At 45.0% G+C, this 16,870-nt stretch overlaps 1 protein-coding gene across 2 annotated transcripts in view; it reads right to left on the bottom strand.

The window, feature by feature from the left end:
- Window positions 1–3,502: 3,502 nt before the first annotated feature.
- Window positions 3,503–16,870, bottom strand: part of si:ch211-236l14.4 (SITS-binding protein) — a 41,344-nt gene continuing 27,976 nt past the window's right edge. The window contains exons 5-10 of one of the 2 annotated variants that reach the window (XM_057835827.1): window positions 16,117–16,317; window positions 14,705–14,973; window positions 14,497–14,633; window positions 11,828–11,949; window positions 10,092–10,271; window positions 3,503–6,435 (exon numbers count right to left, since the gene is read on the bottom strand). In XM_057835827.1, coding sequence (XP_057691810.1) covers window positions 6,262–6,435; window positions 10,092–10,271; window positions 11,828–11,949; window positions 14,497–14,633; window positions 14,705–14,973; window positions 16,117–16,317 — 1,083 coding nt within the window. In that variant the 3' untranslated portion in view covers window positions 3,503–6,261. The remainder of the gene's footprint in view (window positions 6,436–10,091; window positions 10,272–11,827; window positions 11,950–14,496; window positions 14,634–14,704; window positions 14,974–16,116; window positions 16,318–16,870) is intronic. The other variant, XM_057835828.1, reaches the window with a different exon arrangement.

Raw genomic sequence — 16,870 nt, 5'->3', positions numbered from 1 at the left:
TGGCCCAGAAATTGCCCAAAATATATAGGAAGTGACTGTAATCGACAGGAAGTGACCTAGAAATGTCCCAAAATAACAGGAAGTGACATGAAATCAAGAGGAAATGAGGACGAAAGCGGCATGGAAAAAGAATGAATGACCTAACATCAACAGCAAGTGACCCAGAAATAGCACAAAATATATAGAAAGTGACTGAAAATCAACAGGAAGTGACCCAGAAATGTCCCAAAATAACAGGAAGTGACATGAAATCAAGAGGAAATGAGGAAGAAAGCGGCATGGAAAAAGAATGAATGACCTAACATCAACAGCAAGTGACCCAAAAATACCACAAAATATATAGAAAGTGACTGAAAATCAACAGGAAGTGACCTGAAATCAACAGGAAGTTAGCTAACATCAACAGGAAGTGACCCTGAATTGGCCCAAAATGAACAGGAAATGAGATCAAATCAACAGTAAATGAGCTAAAATCAACAGGAAATGAGTTAAAATCAACAGGAAGTGACCCAGAAAGGTCTCAAAATCAACAGGAAGTGACCTGAAATCAACAAGTTAGCTAACATCAACAGTAAGTTACCCAGAAATGCCCCCAAAATCAATAGGAAATGACCAAGAATCCACAGGAAGTGACCTAGAAATCATTAGGAAGTGACTGAAAATCAACAGGAATCACCTGTGAATGCTGTAAAAACAACAGATGCCCCAAAATAGACAGGAAAATGAAGAGAAATTGGAAAGGAAGTCACCTAAAAACCATTGGATGTATTGGATTGGAGCAGGGGCGCCGTATAGGGTCGAAAAGTGAGACTGATTCTAAAGCCCCATGCCTTGACGGGGGCCCCCCACACCACAAAGAAAATGATCAAATTAGGTCATTGTTTGCTAATTTAAATATTAATCATTATAATTTCAATAGGAATAAAATAAAGGGTTTCGTTTTCTTGTTTTGTTTTTAGCAAAAAGTAAAGACACAGAGAGCAAATGTATTGCCCCCATTTTTTTCCATGAAATGCTTTGGTCCGCCCGCCCGCCCGCCCTTCCTTAGATCAAATGGAGAGCAGCGATGGGTACTTACACCAGTCAATGACTCCAATGCAAAAATCGGCTTTTCAAAAGCCGAAAGAAAAAGCAAAACAGGAGATGGGTAGAAAAGGCCAACACAATGTGACAAAGTACTTCAAAAAGGAAGGTTGGTGTCTTGTGTCAGTGTAGTGCTGAAAATCAACCCGAGGTCCCAGCTCACTTTCCCAGCCTCAATGAGCAACATGCACCTATTCAAAAACATACATTCCAAATCATGATGCCATTTGTTTTGGTATCCTACAGATGTTGAAAGTTGGTGTGGAAATTTTCTTGAATCCAGTTTGTCAAGAATTTATTGAATTTAGTTTGTCATCAATTGAATTTAGTTTGTTAACAAGGGACCTGGCTTCGGAGCTGTCGCCTATGGTGGAGATCGCCAGTTTCCAGATGAGGCTAAGCCAACTCCATCATGAAATACTGTCATTGTTTGCTAGCTAGTGTTTGCTCCACTTTTAGCGTACATTTAATCAGTCCAGCGTAGTGACCACTACATTATAACAGAATTCACCTAGGGAACTTGTGCGGGGCGTGTTGTGTTCCTGGGGGGAACTATTTAGCCGTCCGCCTTTCCGTCCGAGTCACGAGATACTAGAGCTTTACGAGAGACACGAGCACGGCGACAGACTCGACAACATCAGCCGCTACGACAGCAGGCAAATCCTTAGCAATCTCTTCATACTTAAACGGTTGTATACTGTAGTCAAGGGCCTAGGTTTGGTCTCAACATCGATAGGGACGATATTACAGCATAACCTGCATGTACACTTTTTGCTCAGGATGGGACATTAATAATACCAAACAGATTGGGTGAACGGGGTTCAGGGCTACATTTCTCACAAATATGAACCTAATTCATTGATATACTAAAACAGGGGCGCTCATGACGTTGATCACGATCGACCAGTTCCAAAACAATGATGTCTTTTTACATTTCTAACAGTGGCTGCTGCTGCTGCTGCTGGCTGAAAAAAAAAAACTTCTAATATCTAATTTGGGTGTGTGTGAGGGTTAAATCATCAGCCAATCAAAAGTGCGTTTAAGGGGGAAAAAATGGACCGGCACATTCAGCAAGTGAAAAGATGTACATGCAAATCTAAACATAATAATTCACTTAATAATGGCGGCGTCAATTACAACAATTAAAACATATTGGAAGACAATATAAATAACCTATAAAACTGAAGTCATTACATAACGCAAATAAGGTTGCTTAAAAGTTGGTGGGGACAATTTAAGCATCCTGAAAAGTTTGCTAGTGTTTTGTCCCAACCGTCCCTATGCAAACTTAGGCCCTTGACTCTAGTAAATTTAAGTTCAAACAAAACATTTATTCAAAGTCATCTATTATGGTATTTGCTTTGAGAATATTTCTGATAAAAATATATTTAGATTGTAAAAGATGGCCTTCAGTACATTTCTTATAGATGATATCAGTCTATACGCTGCATGTTTACATATTTTCATCTTAAATGAATGCAGAAATTTTACAAATGAGTGTGTAAAGATTCACCAGAATGCAGGAAATGACGTAGTTGATACTCTAAATGTGTGTGTGTGTGTGTGTCTGTCCCGCCACTGGTTGTGGGGCCCAAAGTGATATCTTTTCATGGGGCCCAAAATGCCTGGCAGCGCCCCTGGATTGGACGTGATAAACCGCTGGCGGCGGAAGGGTCAATTCCAAACTTGAGACGGGAGCTCGTAGGAAAATGTAAACTTTATTTGCAAAAGAATCATTCTTGTTTCGCCGATGAACAGAAGAGAAAGAAAGAAAAACACGGCTGAGAAATCACAGTTACTTTCTACATTCATTGGGACGGAAGAGAGATTAAGACGTGTTTGTGGCGCTAAGACGTCGCTCGCCTGCTTGAGTAAGAAGCTTCAGTAGACCTGAGTTGTCCCCTTCCGCCAAAGTACAATCGTATTACAAGTGGATTACGTTTTCAATAGGATTGCAATCGGGACCACTTTTTGGCTGTTTTGAGGCCGGTACAGTAACAATGCTATTGATTTTTTTTCCTCCTTTAATACCACATGACCGCATACTCACTTGACTACCGTAGCTTGGTCAGACACCGCTCGACCTCCGATCCGTTGGAAGTGGGCGGAAGGAAGGAACGTTCGTTGGCCTCCCGCTTCAAACGCATCGGACGTCTACTTGCGATGAAATCATTTCGGTTTTTATGGCAGAACCGAGCCTTCGCCGCTGCTGCTCCCTCACTCTGGAACTCACTCCCAAAACCCATCAGGAACTCGGACTCATTACAAAACTTCAAATCACTCCTAAAAACCCACCTGTTCAAACTAGCTTTTCCCACCTCTTAATTCTTAATTTTGTCTTTGTGTTATGTTATGTAAAGCGTCTTTGAGTGTCCAAAAAAGCGCTATATAAGTTTGAGGTATTATTATTATTAAGCATGAAAAGAACTTTCACGGCCCTACCAGCATGGCCGCCTCGAGGCCACGTTCCCGTCAAAGTCGACGCGCTGACATTGAGCCTTAACTGATTGGCTGCCATTGAAAACCCTCCCTCACTCCCACATCCGATCCATTTGAGGCTGAACAATTGGCTGCCGACCCTCCCGCTTTGAATGGATTGGACGTCCAGTGATAAACTGCACAGCAGAGGCGTGAAAAGACCCTTCTCCGCCTCAACCAACGTGGCGACGTTTCCTTCAAAGTCAATGCGTTGACATTCAAATCCAGTCCCAATTTCTCAACGGATTATTTTGCCGACGTGCAGGCATCCGCTATTTACTCGGCGCCGGATGTCCGAACCCTCGCCCGCCGGGGAACTTTCGGCCGCCCGCTTCAAACGGATCGGACCTCAGCTCGTGACGAACCGGTCGGTGGAATTGCATCAGAAGAACTGATTAGATTTTTCAACTGATTGTACACCGCACACGGTTAATGCACAACTACACCTATCACTGAATGGGCGGGACAACCCGGAATTTAGGAAGTTCTGACTGGTTCAGTACCAATCAGAACTTCCTAAATTCCCCCCCCCCCCGCTCAATCTGGGACTGATGGCCACCCTACGTGAAGCGCTTGAAGCAACATTTCATGAGTGGAAAAGTACTACTTCACGGGGCCGTTTACACGGGGACGCCATCGCACCGGTCGTGTCGCGGTTCCACCTTTACACGGTGACGGCGGAAACGTCGCTCCGATGACGTCGGCGCTCGCACACGTCACTTTGGATGTGCGCAGCGCTGCTATTAAACATTCAAAACATGGCAGAATGTCAGCTTTAACTGACTGTATCATATTTTGGATTGAAATACACTGCTGGCCAAAAATATTGGCGCCCCTGCAATTCTGTCAGATCATGCTCAATTTCTCCCAGAAAATGATTGCAATTACAAATGCTTTGGTATTAGTATCTTCATTTATTTCACAATGTCATGCACATGGTCAAGCAGTCCAGTGCCAGAGGCAGCAAAGCAACCCCAAACCTCGGGGAACCTCCGCCATGTTTGACTGTGGGGACCGGCCTCGTTTTTTTCCTGTAAACTCTATGTTGATGCCTTTTCCCAAAAAGCTCTACTTTGGTCTCATGTGACTGGAGAACATTCTTCCAAAATGTTCTCAGGTGAGTTTTGGCAAACTCCAGCCTGGGTTTTATACGTCTCTGGGTCAGAAGTGTGGTCTTCCTGAGTATCCTACTATAGAGTCCCTTTTTATTCAGACACCGACGAATAGTACGGGTTGACACTGTCGTACCCTCTGAATGCGGGACAGCTCGAAGTTGTTTGGATGTTAGTCGAGGTTCTTGATCCACCATCCACACATTCTTTGGTTGAAATCTCTTGTCAATTTTTCTTTTCCGTCCATATCTAGGGAGGTGAGCCACAGTGCCGTGGGCTTTACACTTATTAATGACACTGCGCACGGTAGACACAGGAACATTCTGGTCTTTGGAGATGGACTTGTAGCCTTGAGATGGCCCAGGCTTCCTCACAGTCAAGTCCTCAGACAGTTCTTTGGTCCTCTTTCTTTTCTCCATGCTCCATGTGGCACACACAAGGACACGGGACAGAGGTTGAGTCAACTTTAATCCATTTTAACTGGCCGCAAGTGTGATTACTGATCGCCGCCACAGGTAAACAGGTGCTGTTAATGACACAAATTAGAGAAGCACCACATGATTTTTCAAAGGGTGCCAATACTTTTGCCTGGCCCATCTTCAGAGTTTTGTGTAAAATGATAATGATTTCATTTTTTCCCCCCATTCTGTTTTGTGTTTTTTTCCATTGCTAGCAAAATAGATGAAGCAAAGCATTTGTAATTGCAATCATTTTCTGGCAGAAATTGAGCATTTTCTGACAGAATTGCAGGGGTGCCAATACTTTTGGCCAGCGGTGTATATTTAACGTTTGCGTTTTTGTGCCTTTTAGAGCGAAAGAAAAAAAGCCGTGGACGCCGGGTATATCGTCTTCTGGGCTGAGGAGGTTGTCAAAGAAATGCACCATTGGCTGTCGCCTTGTATAACGGCACTGCACTGCCCCCTAGGACCCGGCATGAATACGACATCGTTTTCCCGCAGAATCGCGACATCGTTCGAATGCAAACATGAAATTTGTGGTATTCTCGGAGCGTCACCATGTCAACGGCCTCTAAGTCAGACGCCAAAATGAGCCGTTTTCAAAGTTGGTTGGCCAAAACGGAAACGTGGAGACAGCTAAAAATGGTCCAAATCCACCATTTTCAGCCACCGAATTTTCTCTCATTTCGAGTTCGCCGGCAACGAGCGGCAAGCGCATTTCTTATTTTGCGGCGGAAGGGCGTCCGCGGCCTAACAATTTCAAGTAAAAGCCTGCTTTTGAAAATGGGAGCGGCCAAACCAAGCTTTGGGCCTCTCCGCTCAAGTTCGAGCTGATTAAAGCCCCTTCTTTCATGTCATTGCACTTCATTTGGTCTTCTCGAGAGATTAAGCTTCATTCCAGGTAGCGAGGGGCTCCTACTAGGCAAAAAAGAAAAAAGCACAGATTTCACCAGAGCTTTGATCAAACGAAAACTTTGAAATTGGCCGAGAGGTAAAACTGATTTTTTTTTTCCAAAAGGAAGAGAATGAGAAATCACGTCTGACGCTAAAGTGCAGGTGTAAAGACGGAGTTGTACGTGTTGGCACTGAGGCAGAGTCCACGGTCTCTTATAAGTGCAAGTCGGGGCGATTCATCCGTGGCGTAAGAAGACGGCCACCGCCTCCAAGGGCACCGGGTAGTCCCGTAGGAAGGTCCCGCCGTCAAACACTTGGCCGTTTTGGCCATCCTGCCACCGGAAGCCCCCGTCCGGTAAGTAAATGTCTCTCCCTCGGGCGCCCTTCTCCACCACCGGCGCCACCAGAACCTGCCGCCGACACACAAAAACAAAGAAAGGCTCAGGCGTCGCGACGGACAAAACTTTCCACATGCCAAATTATAGTCTCGCACCGATACCGGTGTTGATATTAGTACCGGTAGGCAGGGGCGGAACCACCAGGGCGACACGGGTGGGCAACCGCCACCCCAATGGATAAGCTTGCCACATGAGTCGGCAGTGATGCCATCAATGAAGTAGTGTCAATGAGAATTTTGATAAAAATAGAAAACGTTAGTATGAAGCTGAGTTTCTTGATATCAGTTTGTAAATGTCACTTTTCGTAGTATCTTCTAGGATAGCAGCTATCGATTATTTTAGTCATTGACTAGTCTATCAAATAGTTCCAGTCATCGCATTTACTGCGTTGTAGAATCAATTTTTGGAGCTGGCTTGCTAAGACTGCACTTTCAAAAGAGCATTAAATGCCAACACAAAATTCACGAGTGTTTCTTCAAACTAAGTGCAAATAAAATACCGGAGCTTATCCTCAAACGGTATAAAAATAAAGAAATAAATTAGGATCTCAAAACGACAAAAGAACTATTGGTTAACTTGCCTATCAATGCTATAAAATGCTAACTTTTTTTTACACTTTTAACAAATGGTTTGCATATTCCCACAAAAAGAATATACCTATAAACTAAATTACAAATGGATGACAAAAAACTTATTAGCTCAAAGAAAAAATTTGCTGGACTATAAAGCCCATCTGATTATGCGCCGCACTGTCCAAATTTCACAAAATTTTAGAAATAAATCCACATGTATACCCTACCTAACTATAAGTCGCAGGTGTCCATATCTTAACACTGGATAGCTACATACAACCCCTAGCAAAAAGTTTGAAATGAGCAGTCTCGGACGAGCACTCACCCATAGCAAAAATTTGCTACTCATCTGTTGCTTAATCTGGTCTCGCGAGACGAATTTGATCATCTCAAATGTATCTCATTCTCTGCTTATTTGTTTCTGAGTTTGTGCTCCTAACAGCACCCTTAGGAGCAAGTGATGAGTCAAAATGAGCAAAGACATCATTGAGACAAAGGAGATTGATTTGAGAAGAGAAAGTCTCTTCATTAGAAACGGAGTTACACTTGTACAGCACCTTTCAGGCACTCAAAGCACTTTGACACTATATCCTCATCTACTTGCTGGTGACGCAACAACATCTGACAGAGAGTTGAACTCACAACCTCTGGGTTGGGGAACCGACTTTTCTACCACTGAGCCACGCACGGGCTCAGATGCCGTGTGCTCGATGTGACACGGCACATCAGGGGAAAGCAACTTTCGAAAGCATGTAGCTGCGATGAAGAAAATTGATTATATTTTGGTTCATTTAATAATTTATATATATTTGATGTTTAAACAATTGCAGACATGTTGCCTGTGAGCTAGTAGTTTTAGCGAGACATCGTCAGCCAGCGTGTTGCCCGTTTTGATGACGTCATACAACAAGAGGACTAAGGTTCTTTACACTATTTTGTGGTAAACTTTCGGTCTTCGAAACCAAAAAACCGATAATGCGTTAGTAACGGCCGATAGTTTTCGGTGCCAAATTTTCGGTCACATTTCTAATTTTTACATTGAACGAGATGGAACCAAATGAACCAGATGTTATTGAATTATTTGACCAATTATAGTATTTTCTCAGATTTTGGCATGAGATGAATTGGACATGTCAAAGCAGACACTACTCTTTCTCACAATGAAATAATCTTGAAAACCCAAAACGAGCAATTGCAGACTGAAAGGAGATCATATTGAGAAATATTTATGAGGTTGCTCTGCGAGATCAGTAAAAGAGGCAGCTTTGAGGCAAGTTGAAGAAATATCGTGACTCCAAGTAAGGAGATATAATTTGAGATCGACACAAGTACTCATAGTTGTCTCTTGGTGAGATCTTGAGAGGCGACAACTGTGAGACTTTATTGAAAAATCGTGCCAGTTGAACTTTTCTCAAGACCTTCTCATGTAATGCTCACTATGAGACACATTTGAGAAAACCACTCAGGTCTCGATTATTGCTGATTCATTTCTCAGAGATGTAAATGAGACATGAACAAGATCTCCAATTTTGCTTTGCTATGGACACTCAGACATTTTATCATGCAGAACAAACTCCGATAAAAAGCTTGAAAAAAATAGTAAAGTAGTTCAAAAGTGCAGCTCTTTAGCATGTAGAAACTCTAAAAGAAATGAATAAAAAAACATTGTGGTGGTCAGTAAATTTTATAGAGCAAGTGCAGGGAAATATATATGGAATCGCTCCATTCTGAGGGAAAAAAATGAAATCATGAGAAACAAACAAAGAAATAACAATCAAAACACATCTCTAGTGTTTAGTAGCACCACCTCCGGCTTTTATGACGGTGTGCAGTCTCTGAGGCATGGACTTGATGGCTATTCTTCATCAATTTGGTGCCAACTCTCAACTCTCCCAGATCATCCTCGCAGGTCGGAGACATTTTTTTCCCTCAATTTCCACCACAGGTTATCAATAGGGTTGAGATCTGGGCTATTTGCAAACCATGACATTGACCGGTTGAGGAATGCTTCAACAGTTTTAGCTCTGTGGCGTGATGCATTGTCATCTTGGAAAATGACAAACATATTTTCAATTGAAGGGATAAGAAAGCTGTCTAAGATTTCAATGTAAACTTATTTGCCTGACATGCAGCCCCATTATCACCAAGGACTGAGGCAATATTGATGTCTTCTTCAGGCAGTCATCTATGTAAATCTCACTGGAACAGCACCGGACCAAAGTTTCAGCATCATCACCTTGTCAAGAATCTGCATTGGCAGTCAGCCAAAAGGACCACCAATAGCCAGAGCAACAGGCCAGTACGCTGGCATCGGCTCGCGCGGTAGAGCAGCCGGAGCAAAAGGCGGGAACTGCGACATACGCTCGCTTACAGGAAGATTCAGAAGGAGAGGAGAGCGCACTGAGCGGAGAAGAATGTGGGACATCCAGCGACAGGTCAGGGATCAGAGCTTCCTCGAACCCACCTGTTATTATAATAAATAATAATAATAATGGGAGATTTGTGTAATCTCTGATATTTTTTTTTCATGTTTTACAAGTTAGACCTGTTGAGAAACTAACTGCTGGCTGTGTACTGTAAGTCCCACCTGTGGTTAAGTGGGCAATAGCCCGTGCTGTGCCGAATACAGCCTAAATTGTTGTTATAACATTTATACCATGGATATGATCTGAAATTGAGGCTTGTAAGCATGCAGCATGACAAATGGGCCTTTGCGTGTTGTTGTCAGCACCATATTCTGCGTATGTTCCGGGACCTGTGCCCGTCTCGTCATCCCTGCGCTGTCATATGTACTTTGAGTTCCGCCACCTTATGATTTACAAGTGAAGCACTGGCGGCAGCGAATGGCTGACAGCCCTCCCACTACAAACGAATTGGACGTCTGGCGTCGTCAGCGGCGGCCACCGAGTTAAACGGTGAGCAAGCCATGATAGCAATGACTTTTCAGTCAAGGGAGTATGGAGTCATTTAGTCTTTAAAGGGAAAAAAAATGTATGAACTGATAACGCACGTAATCGGGAGCCAAAAAGTGGTATCGGTGCAACGCTAGAAAATGGGGAAAAAAAACTTTTTGCAACCGGGTGACGGGCGGGTTACCTGGTCTCCGATGAGGAACTGGTCGTCGATGGTGAAGGTGAGGGGATCCCGCGGACCGAGCCACCACATGGGCCGATAGATGGGGTCGCCCGTCTCCCGCCACTCCTCGGCGTATTTCTCCAGCAGCGGCACCACGTCCCTCTGGTGCTTGCCGATGTAGATCCGAGTTAAGTTCAGCACCTGCCGCAACGGAATCTTTCATTTCCTCTTTTGCTTTCCTAAAGATCAAACGAGATCTAGCCAACGCAGACGGCGCCAAAATATCGTACGTGCCGCTGGCCAATATGATCTGAATTCCCTTGTTTCAGCAAAAATTGGATTTACCTTTTTTTTTTATTCTCCTATACATTTTGAAAGTGAAAATAAGATCAGAAGTGGAAGCCCACACACTGATCTGATTGGCTGCCAACAGTGGCGGTTCTAGGATTTTCCTAGAACTGGGGCCAAGAAGTGGCCAAATGTAATCCTCAAGGGCCAAGTGTCGCTGCCATTTTTGTTTAGTGTTTGTTTTGGTCAACAAGGCAATATGCAGATAAGGGCCAGAAGAGGACTTATCTTCATCCCTGGAGTTTCACGCCATAGACCGGCCCACCTTATATCACGACCAAGCATATTGAAGGATTAGGATAGGTAAATCGTGAGCTTTGGGTGAATGTGACAGAAGCGCCTGGAAGTTCTCATTCTTTCATTCTACACGTTCATTCACAGTTTATCTGTGCGTTGCAGCTCAATAAATGACTAGAAATGCCACAGTACGCCTCAGAGGGCCACATTTTGGGCTAAAAAAGCCAAAATTGCCAGACTCTGGGACTTCACCCCAATCCTCTGTGCGCTCCTGCCCGCCCATAGTGTGTCTCAGGCATGCAAATTAGCTGCCCAACGCGCCGGGAAGTTCATCCAAAAATGCTCGAAAACCGTAATGGGTCGTGCCAAGCGGCCAGCTGGGCGCGCGCTCGTCACGCTGCCTCAAAGTGCCCCATTTTGGCCATTAAAACCCCAAATGAAGTTTTACCAGAATTAAGTCAGCAGCAAGATGCCACTGTCTTCCAGAGCCGACCGTTATCGGAGCGCGCCGCACGTTGTCTTGAATTCTAAACTACGGAGTGCGGGAAGGGCCATGATTTATCGTGAGTCAAAAAACATCAACGGCGTCAAAGGGGGTTTGTGTTATTTATTAAAACAGGCCCTCGAACCTGACCAGACGTCAGGCCGGTCCGCCGAGATTTGTCCCGGTCCTGCCGATTAGCCACTCCGGGCCAGACGCAGATTATTCTGCCTGTGACGGTAAAAACTTGGGGGCTTTAGATATCAATTTGGAGTGATGACGTGACTGGCAGCCCCTCATTTACTGCAAAATGGACCCAAAGTGGCGTCATTTGTTTGTGCTAGTTGTTGGGACACCTCTCTGTTATTGAATTGGTACACTCCGTTAAATGCGAGCGAGGGGCTGCGATTGACCTCATCAATCGAAATTAATATCTCAATATTTCAAAAACGATGACGGCACAAACAAAAAATTTTACAGGAAAAAAAGATATTTAGCCATTTTGAATCAAAATGAGGGGCTGGTTGACCTAGGAAAAAAATGGTTCATATCTTAAAAACAATAGCAGCACAAGTGATTGACATCATTTTGCTAGAAATTTGCATCAACTTCACAGAGGTCTTAAATGGCCAATCCGTTTAGACCGGGAGGGCCAATGGACTAGCGCGAGGGAGGCGGATGAGGCACTGACCCGGTCCTCTCCGCAGACCCACGGCGGCGTATGGAAGCTGAGGACGGGCAGGAAGGACACAATCTCCAGCCAACGGATGTACAACTCCTCATCCGTCACCATGTCTCCAGATAGAGAGCCGCCTGTGGAGAAGGCAAAGAGCAATACTATCATTCTGAGCAAAAGACATTTTTAAGCAATTGCCATCATTCAGACTTGGAAAGGTTCCAAAAATTGAGGTGACACTGCCCGCCTCTCTTTGGACAAAAACACGTTTTGTTTATTTTTGACCACCCAAAAAACAAAAACAAAACACCATTCATAGTATCTTTTCTCGCATTTACCAATAGACTGTTTGTATTACTCACTTATAGTTTAAGGAAAACAAGCAGAATATAGGCCATAAGAGATACATGATGCCTTCTTATCACGGATGCCCAACGTGTGCGTCATGCAGCTGACTGAGCAAGATTGACGCTGACTCCCAGGCGATAGGCAAGATATCTACAATCCCACGTCTCCACGTCCGTTCTTCCGGACAGTCCAGAACAAATGGCGGGACGCCCTGCCCCAACACAAGGAACACCAGAGAACGCCTGATATCCAACTGATAACATGACTCCAAGAGCCCCTTTGACGCTGAGGCGGGCAAAATCTCCCACTGCGGTTGCGCCAGTAAGAGTGACTCAGCAACTGTGACGCACAAACTAAATGGCCCAAACTGCGATAGATTATCCTAAACACACCCTCCTTCCTGCCCACGGCCTGCCCCCGCGAGAGCCTTCAAAAGACTGAATGTTTAACTAAGCATTGTCATTTTTCGCTGGAATCTTTTGTTGACTTGTGATATGGTGACCCCGAATCCTCGCCTGGACCCACTGTGCTGTCACCGATCGCTGTCGACCTGAATAAATCGTCAACTTGTGCTTCGAAGCCTTTTTCCAGCTTTCAAAATGGGAGTCAGTTCAAGGGGTTAAGACTAAGGTGAGTACGCGGAGCTCGGCCCGTTGGCCTGGATCTCGCCGGCCCGCTTCGTTGGGTCTGCGCCAGCGCGGGTCCGGCGGTTCGGCTGGCGTGATCCCGGCGATCTGGCTAAAAGGTCAGATTCCTTAATTGCCAATGGCAAAAACAACATTTTGACAATGCGACTCATCTTAAGTTTCTGTCCCATTCACTTAATTCTGGGGTGGCGTGGCTCAGTGGTAGAGTAGTTGTCCCCCAAAACCAGAGGTTGTGGGTGCGATTCTCCACCCTGATAAACTCGTCTAAGTGTCCTTGAGCAAGATACTGAACCCCACGTTGCTCCTGGTGCTGCGTCACCAGTAGGTAGATGGCGAGATAGTGTTAAGCGCTTTGAGTGCCTTGAAAGGTGGAAAAGCGCTATATAAGTATAACACCAAGAAATGAAGGCACACTAAAGCCAGTTTTTGGCAATAACGTACAATTCTGCCAAAAATTTACATTTTCAATGGCCTCACATGACGAAACAAATGTAAATAGGGCTCAGGGGTGATGAGAATAAAATCCATTTTGGCCACATGGCCTCCTCAAAAAAATGCCACAATCCAAAATCAATTTTGCCACATGGCAAAAAAATGACACATGGCAAAATCTATTTTGCCACATGGCAAATACCACTTTTGTTCTCAGCCCTGCTGGGAAAAAAGTGCTTTCAAAACTTTTCGTCCTCAATCAAAAAAAGGTTGTACAAAACGTTCTGCACTTAAAAAAAAGTCAATTAAAAAAAAAAAAAAAACATTCAAATAAAAATAATATTTATAAAACAATATATTTTTTCATTTAGGGGAGGGCAATTTTATTTTTGCAAATTGATTTTTTCTTTGATTGAAAAATGGTTTTTTTTTTTTGATTGAAGCAACTTTTTTTGAATGATTTTGACACAAATGTCCTACCCGTAAAATGGCCGGAACACAAAAAGTATTGTTTCAATCATACAAAACATTTTCAAGGAAAAAAAACGTGTTTTTTTTTGTCTCAAATATTTTTTTCGCAATCAAAAACTTTTTTTCTATGATTGAAATGTTTTTTTTTTTTTTTTGATTGAAGTGATTTTTCTTTTGAAAATAGTTTTTCTTTGTTTGAATGGACTTATACTTTGATTGAATAATAAAGACACAAATATCCTAGCCAAAATGTGGCCCAAACGCAAAACAACATTACTTCAATCAAAAAAGTTGGAAAAAAATAAAAAGAAAAAAAAAAGAAAAATAGTTTTCAAATGCATTTTTTTGAGTTTCAAATGTATTTTTGCATTCAAACACATTTATTTATTTTTATTAAAGTGGCCTTTTTTTTTTTGATTGAATAATAAAGACACAAATAGGCCGGGCCCAGGTGCCCGGGCTGACCCCCCCCCCCCCCCCCAAAGCTCCGCCCCTGTGGCATTCGACTCCCACAACAACGTTTCCGTTCGCTCCTATTGATTTTCCACACGGACCTGCAAAAAAATCTCCGTTGGTGGTCATTATTTTTTGTCTGAAAAAACCTTCCGGAATGGCCCGTAAATCAACAGGAAGTGCCACAGACTTATCTACAGAAAAAGCGGGTGGGTGGGGTAAAAGCAGAAATCCAGAAGGAGGTGCGGAAATGTTGGTTTTTAGATCCCGGCGGTCTGTCGGAAGCGGTACCGAACACATACCCGACCCTATTGGAAGATGCTACTTGCTTACCTACTGCGTCGGGAATGAGGAAGTTGTATCCCAGCACTGTGTGGTGCAGCAGAGAGGGAATGATGCCCTTCAGGCCCATTTGACTCCAGTCCGAACGCAGAGGGGTCATCATCACGTAGACCGGCTTGTGGCTGGACCTGCGCCGGCGAGCGAGCGAGCGGACGGGAATAAGCGGCGCGTGGGAACCGACGGACGAGAGCCGGCGCACCTGGTCCCCGCCGACACCACGGTGGAGTCCCCCATTCTGGCGGCCACGTCGGCCAGCAGGCCGATGTAGGCGTCGCCGCCCGGAAAGCCCGGCGGCGGCCGCCGCGTCTCCTCGAAGACGTTTCTCTCCCCGCCCTCCAGCAGGATGTACTCCATTCCCAAGTGGGCCCGCAGGGACGCCACTCTGTCCAGGAACCAGGCGACCGCTCCCGGGTCGCTGACGTTCAGCTTGACGCAGAATTTCCCTCGCCATCGAGTCATCAGGGGGACCTTTGAGATAAATCTCATTTTAACGGGCGGCTTGAAAAGCCCTTTCGTCGCCCCTACCAACATGGCCGCCCCGAGGCAACGTTCCTGTCAAAGTCGATGCGTCGACATTGAAATCACGTCATAACTCGACTGAAATTTTCCAGGGTGCGACCTGTAGATATTAACAGCTTTTGACCCTGGAATCATTGGCTGCCGTTGACGTCCAATCCATTTGAAGCGGACGAATGTTCAATCGTTGCCGAACCCTCTTACTTCAAATGTATAAGACGTTCACAAGTGATGAACTCATTTCATCTGACGGCAGTAGTATTCAAAAAGACGCCCCTACCAAGATGACCGCCACGAAGCCACATTCCCATCCAATTCAATGCATTGACATTAAGATCAAATCATAACTAGACCCAAAATCAAAAGGAAGAGATCTGAGATGCCCCGATATTGATAGGAAGTGATCCAAAACCAACAAGAATTAACCCTTGACTCATTAGCTGCCACGGATGCTGCTTGAAATCCAATCGACTTAAAGTGGCAGGGCCGGCAGCCATGTTGGTAGGGGCGACCTTCCGATTAAAGTCAGTGAATTGACATTGAAATCATGTTATCACTCAACCCCAAATCAACAGGAAGTGATCCGAAATCAACAGGGTCGATTCCTATTTAGCGGAATTGAGCCTGGACTCATTTGCTGCCGTTGACGTCCAATCCATTTGAAGCGGGAGGGCCGGTAGCCAGCGGGCAAACGTTCAATCGCTGCCGAAGCCTCTTGGTTCAAATGTATTAGACGTTCACAAGCGATGAACTCGCTTCAATTGACGGCAGTAGCATTCAAAAAGACGCCCCTACCAAGATGGCCGCCCGCCACGAGGTCACATTCCCATCGATGTCGATACATTGACATTCAAATCGAGTCGTAACAAGACCTCATTGCCCAGAGTCAACAGGAAGTGATTCAAAATCGACAAGAGTGAACCCTTGACTCATTAGCTGCCGCGGATGGCGCTAGACATCCAATCCATTTAAAGTGGCATCATCAAAGTCAATGCGTTGACATTCAAATGAATTCAGAAGTAGCTTATTTGGCTAGCTTTACTTCCGTTTGAAGTCGGAGGGTCGGCGGCGAACGAACGCGAGAACGAGGCTCACCGGCTGCCCGCGAGGCGGCGAGGGGAGAGCGAGCCAGAAGGCCTCGGCGGCGCCGTCCGCCAGCGACGCTCGGAACGGCGCGCTGTCCACGCTCAGGAAAGGGGACAGGGTGACGGAAATGTTAAGAAGCTTGACGAGCGGGAGCTCCCTGCTCGCTCTCCTGGACGCCCCCCTCTTCCTGCCGTTGAGGTAGTCGTGGTCCTGCCCCAATGGAGAAAGAACAACAAGATTATTTAAGTCGTACAATAGCCAGTTCAACAAATCGGATGTGAGAAGGGTCAAACTACTTTTCCTAGGGGCCGAGCTTTCCACAGGTCATGTATCCTTAACTCATTGACGGCAATAGATGTCCAATCCGTTTGAACATGGAGGGCTGCTAGCATATGAACCAATCATTTCCAGGCCGCTTCCTCTTCATCCGGATCACTTTCTGTTGATTTTTGGGCAACTCTGTGCCACTTTCTGTTGATTTGGCAGGAATTCTGGCTCACTCCCTGTTGACTTCCTCTTGATATGTCATTTCCTGTTGATTTGGGGGCATTTCAGGGTCCATCCATCCATCATCTTCCGCTTGCTTCGGGGTCGGGTCGCGGGGGCAGCAGCTTTAACAGGGATGCCCAGACTTCCCAAGACAATGATCCAAAACACAGAAGTAAATCCACTTCAGAAGAACAAAATACACATTCTGGAGTGGCCAAGTCAAAGTCCAGACTTGAACCCCATTGAGGTGCTGTGCCATGACCTAAAGACAGCG

This window comes from Corythoichthys intestinalis, chromosome 5 (genome assembly GCF_030265065.1).
Source record: "Corythoichthys intestinalis isolate RoL2023-P3 chromosome 5, ASM3026506v1, whole genome shotgun sequence".
Taxonomy (NCBI): Eukaryota; Metazoa; Chordata; class Actinopteri; order Syngnathiformes; family Syngnathidae; genus Corythoichthys; species Corythoichthys intestinalis.
This window is presented reverse-complemented; position numbering and strand designations above follow the sequence as displayed.